The sequence below is a fragment of the Nilaparvata lugens genome, chromosome 6 (genome assembly GCF_014356525.2).
Source record: "Nilaparvata lugens isolate BPH chromosome 6, ASM1435652v1, whole genome shotgun sequence".
NCBI lineage: Eukaryota > Metazoa > Arthropoda > Insecta > Hemiptera > Delphacidae > Nilaparvata > Nilaparvata lugens.
Window position 1 is genome coordinate 46,039,523 of NC_052509.1, and position 6,000 is coordinate 46,045,522.

General features: G+C 34.6%; 1 protein-coding gene across 1 annotated transcript in view; it reads left to right on the forward strand.

The window, feature by feature from the left end:
* The window catches only part of LOC111053386 (rhythmically expressed gene 5 protein), a 36,733-nt gene extending 33,315 nt beyond the window's left edge, over positions 1 to 3,418 (forward strand). The window contains exon 5 of the mRNA XM_022340258.2: positions 382 to 3,418. Coding sequence (XP_022195950.1) covers positions 382 to 650 — 269 coding nt within the window. The 3' untranslated portion in view covers positions 651 to 3,418. The remainder of the gene's footprint in view (positions 1 to 381) is intronic.
* The last annotated feature ends 2,582 nt before the right edge of the window (positions 3,419 to 6,000 follow it).

A 6,000-nucleotide genomic window follows, 5' to 3' on the forward strand; every position in this document is an offset into this window, starting at 1 on the left:
CTCTAGGGAATCTGATCACAAGCAGAATCGGCATTTTTTCGATCAAAGATTCATGATTCAACTTGTATTTCTTAAGGTCGTATTTCTCTTCACACTTAACTATGCTACGCTAAGTTGAAATACGTCCTATCTCCCAATGTTAAATCCAAGCTACGAATCTGTCTCGTTCACATCAGCGTAGCGTAGCTTTCAATATTGGAAATAGAACTGAGAAATAGAAATAGCTACGTCTTTCGAAGACGTGTTTAAAGAGACTTTTTGTGAATGTATACAATTTACTTACTTTTTAGCAATTCAAAGTCCTGATGTGAAGCTTCGTCAGCCTCTTCCACGTATATTGATTTTGGAGAAAATAAATAGAATTTTTGTTCTGTTTGGCAGAGCCACACACGAACGGCAACCAGCTGGGTTCGCAGGAGGAGGCGTCGAGCAACGTGGAGGAGTACGCGGCGCCTAACCGACACGTCATGGGTCCGATGGTCGTCCGAGTGCTGCCCGACGGTCGTCCGGTGCCCGGCGACGCCCAGCGTCCGTTGCCGGCCGACGAGGACGCCGAGGAGTTCCTTGCCATGCGCGCCAAACCCATTCCTTCCATCAGCGACATCAGCAATGCCCGACACCAGAGGATACAGCCCGCCAAAAAACTATAACCGCTCGGCCCACCAGTAAATTCTCCACCATGCAAAAGACAACCCTATCCCAACTTCCCTGTCTTCACTGAGCTAAATAAATACTGGTAGTAGATTTTTCCTCTACTGGCATTTCTTTTTTGGGCGTGTGCAGTGTGCACACAGAGAGCAGCTAACGGTTAACGGTCAGAGAAAGATCTTAAATCTATATTCTGCTAAGACCGCTGAAATTCAGAATTCCTGACCGCTCTGTACGTGTACAAACCCTTGATACTGAAATTTTTCACCTATTTTTTGTACATGAATTTTTTGTCCTTACTGCGCCAACGTAATTAAATATGAGACAGCAACCTCCCAAACCTGCTCACAGACAGGGAAAGTGCAGATGGTAAATTCAGGTAGCCAGTGTTACGTCACTTTCAAGTTTTCACCAATTTCCATTGGACAGATGTTCCATCCGGTAAATGAAAATTTGTGGAAAGTAAGGAATGGCCGTCAATAACTTTCCATCTCTAATTTTCCCCTCTACAAACAGGGTTCCAACTATTTTTTCAACAGTTTTTTATGTTCCCATATTATTATGTCCCCACCTTACTATAAACCTGCATTTAAGCTTGTTTAGCATGTCTTCACTTATTGCCTTTAGGTAGAATTAGAAGGAACTGCTACCTCCAGTTAGTTATTCAGCTCAGTGACTATGAATCCCCTCACTTAATGAATGAAAAAGACAACTTTAGCCCCTCTCCCCGACCCATAATTCCTCATCCCTTAATTTATATTAAATTATTTGTGCTGAGTGTGAATGGGAGCAAGTTTGTGTTGATGAGTTGTGTTGAAGGCCGCTGTGTTTTCTGGGCCCAACTAAATGTTACCTTTTATTTTTTTTCATTTTTGTGAAGCAAATATCTTTTAGATTTTAATAATAAAAATAATTGTTAAAATTGATCGGTACAATCAATTTAAAAATGTAAACAATTGATGTTGAGAAAGATGTAATTAATTTCTCAATTCTAGCTGGTTGTGATAAAATTAAAAATTATCAAGATCAAATGAGCAATATTAATAAATTCGAAAGAACTCAATACTTGAATTACTAGTACCTTGAATACATTCTAGTACAATGTATTCTAGATACATTGCTTAAATCCATAAAATCAATTATTATCATACAGCATTCAACTATCATGCATCCACGGCCCTTGAAATACAGCGGTTATCTAGCTGTTTAGGATAATTAGTATTATGCATGGCCACATACATTGTTACAATTGATGGATGATATTATTAAAAAATATAATTAGTGAGATTTTGATTTTAAGGCCATAATAAGCCTAATTTTTCACATCTGACTTGTAATTTTTCTGTTATGTCACTTTTAATTCGACGTAATTGTTTCGCGTGAAACATTATTTTCCAGTTAACTAAATTATTAATAATCTTGAGTAGTTTTGTTTTCTAGATGATTTTGAGGTGCTTCACATTATTTTAGGCGCTCTCTTGTCAAATTAACCTTCCTCTAAATCTTCGGGAATTATATTTATGTATTTATTCACAGCCAAAATACTCTGAAAGCTTTTGAGCTGAAAATAAATTGTTAATTAAAAAGTAATATTTGAGGAAGTATGTGGTTAAAAAGCTTTTCACAATGAAATCTAGTATTCAAAGGATGGCTGGATTAATACTTTACTTTTTAATTTATTGAAGTGATATCTTATCAATACAGATATGCATGAGTGCCTTGTGATAACTGTATGTATAGAATTAGTGTTTTGTGTTGAAAGTGTATATTATTCATTTAAGATTTACCAATATTGGATTTTGTACTGGAGTTAACAATAGATTCAATTTTAGAGTAGACTACGGTATGGTAGGCCTACAGTATTAATAATTTTGGTTTTGGATTGGATTACAAGAGTATTCTTGTAATCAAGTTCATCGAATACCGTACCGTGATTGGAAAAATTACGAAGAAATATAATTATTGTGTTTCTTGACTTCATGTATCTTTAGGGATAAATTATTCATGTCATGTGTAGCAGCCTTGTGCTTATTGGTAATGGATTATATCAATTTTATAGGATGATGAAATTTGGTGACTCAACTGAATTATAGGTGAAAATAGTTGTTTTCATGGAATGTATGCTACCCAAGCAGGGTAAATTCAGGGACACCTGTGAACAAACTAAGTACAAAATTAAGTTCTTAGAGTAGCTTACATGTTGAATATAATTCATGCATAACTTATTTTATGATCATTGATCCTTATTGTATGATCATGTCTGTATCATCAATATAATCTATTCAAAGAACATTGCAAAGTGCAAATGCAAATTCACAACAGCCAATTGGTTCATTAATTTCTATTTAATACACAATAATTGTGCAAAATTATTCAAATAATAATTATTATTAAAATAATTATTATTATTTAATTATTGTTTGAATTATTCAAACCCGTCATCCAATTATGAGTTGTAATAAAGTCAAGAAAATCAAGAGAATTCAAATCAACTCTATCCAGGATTGAAAATTCAATTTAGGATAAGAGCAATACATCAATAATGCTAATGTAAATAATGAGGTGGCTACTGGTAAAATAATCCAAAGCAAATTTGGTTTAGTCTTTTTATGAAGAATGGCATTAACCAGTGATCACAAATTTGTAGATAAAGATATTATAATCTGTATAGAATATTATTTATTATTTTGTTGATTATTGTACTATTTGCTCCATTTAGTGTTAATGCATTTATTATTTTATATTCAAAAATAAAACAAATTCAAAGGAAGTTTTGCAATGCATTATTTAATACCTTGAATACATGCATTTATAGAAGAAATAGATACCGTACCTGGGAAATTATAAGATGCAAACTTCTTATTTAGAGGAGAGACACCTCTTTTCCATAATGAGTCACTAAGGTGGCAGGATGCACTCCAGATGGCGTAGGCCTACTAACCGTGAAGCAAGTTTCTCTCTGTGAGGATACCAGTCTTACTGTTGGGAAACACTAGGCAGTTTAGTGGGTAAATACTTAGTATGGATAAAAATTCGGGAACGGAACAGTTGGTGGGTTGCCTGTTGAACCTTCCTCAATCATTTTAATTATTTTGGTTTTATATATCACTGAATAAATAAATAAATAGATAAGTCCAGAGTTGAGTGTGTGGCTAAGCCGAGGACGCACGCCAATGGACGTTTTTATAATTTCCGATTTCTCGCAGACATGGCCGGACACGAAGCTCTCTGATTGGCTATACGTATAGACAATCATCCAATCAGAGAGCTTTCTATCCTGTCGTGTCGGCGATACATCGGTAAGTGTGAAAGCGGCCATTGGCGAACGCCTCTTACATGGCTACAAGCTTGCATAGCTTAGCTTGCTAGGTTCGTATATGCATTCTGCCGTCCTTTATTTATAGAAAAAAGGCTCAAACCTCACCATATCCATCTAGCATGCATATAATCGGCGGGTGGCGTCGCCACCATAGGAGACAAGGGGGAGAGGAACACGTCCTTCCCAATATTTGTAATATCAGATTTGTCCCCCCCCAACATTTTCTCAGCCTTCCTCAATATTTGAAATATCTCATCAATATTTTATTTGATAATAATAAATTTATCCAGTTTATTTAACATTGACCGGAAAGATCGCTTCGTTTGCATTATCAATCAACGAAGTAGGCTTTGCCCACTGGACCACCAGCACAATAAGCCAGTAGACTCGCTTCGCTGACCTACATAATTTTTTTGATCTTCTTTGCTCGCTATATCCGTCATTAGGGATTTTCAGGCTCGCTTCAATTGTCTGTTGATTTGAAATTTTCGAAGTAAAAGGGATAAAAAGAATGTCGATCTACCTTGGATGGAAAAAAGGGTGTAGTTTATATTTTCGCCCCACCGAATAAATGATGACCACAGTACAAACAATTCGCATCGTGTTATCAATATGCCTACACTTTGAGTCAGCATCAATCTCAAAGGGCCTATCTCCGTTACCGTTATCTTATAACTATCCGTCACTATCCTCTCTGACAACGCAGATATTGGCTCAAGTCATGAAATGCACTATAATAACAGTCAATGTAGAAATAAAAAGTCACCGATATTATTTGAGAATATTTTAATACAGTTACATTATCAAGTTACATAATAGCTTTGACTTTGTTCTCTAAAAACTAACTAACGATAACTTATCGAACATATATAAGTTAATATTAGCAACAACTGACAGATTAACAATGAAAACAAAAATAATAGATGATATATATCATAATAGTAGACTACTAGATTCACTGAAACAAGTTAATAGTGGAAATATGAAGGTAAAACTAACTGCCCCTTTATACTCTGTCCAAATTGGGATGAGCTCTGAAGGATTAGGCCGACCCTCCTACTACTCACACACACAAGCGCAGTCTCCTTTTGTGTGTGTGTGAGTAAAGGGACGGTCTGCCTACCTGTACACTACGTAGTATACAATCATAGTATATCAATGACGCAGATAGGCCGGGCGTGTGTGCCTGCGCGTGGGGGAGCCAGGGTCGGTTAATCTTTCAGCGCTCATGGCAGTCTGGACAGAGTATAGAATCAATAATATACAAGATAGTGGAAGCATTGAGCTCCTGTGATAAAAACAACATCTCAGACCACAACCATAGAGAAAAGATAGCAGAGGATATCTTCTCTATATGCTTCAACTATGAAAATATAATGTACATGAGTGATACAATTTATAGTAAAATATGGGACAGAAGACGGGATCCATTAGCATGCATGAGAATAATTGTTTAACTGTTCATTGAGTGATTATGTACCATCTAAAAACTATAGTACTGAAAACTAATTACAGTAAAGTTAAATTTACAATATTTTTTCTATTAAAAAAAATTAAAATTGAATTAGTATAATTATGCAATTAAATGCAAGAAGCTAAACTAGGTGATGAGATGTTATACAAAAAAAAAAAAAAACATTTGATTGTGTTTGAATTCTATTATAAAAGTTATAATTTCAATAATTTATTTGATGAGTATTGTTTTTTTTATAAATGTTCGAATAACATGAAATATGATAGATAAATTGACAGCTACTCATCTATAAGAACGAAAAATAAAAGGAGAATATGGGGATTATACCTTTAAAATAAGTTTAACCACTATAGATGTGTTTGACATTTCTGTGTATGCATTATTTTATGTATTTTGGTAATTGAAATTGAAAATTATGAGGAAACGAAACAAAGAGCAAATTTATTAATAAGAGTACAGTATCTGAGCTCATGGAAATCATAAATGCAGAATTATTTGATTATTACTATTAAATTTTGATTTTTTGATAAATACTTTTAATTTTTTTGTTAAGAAAAAT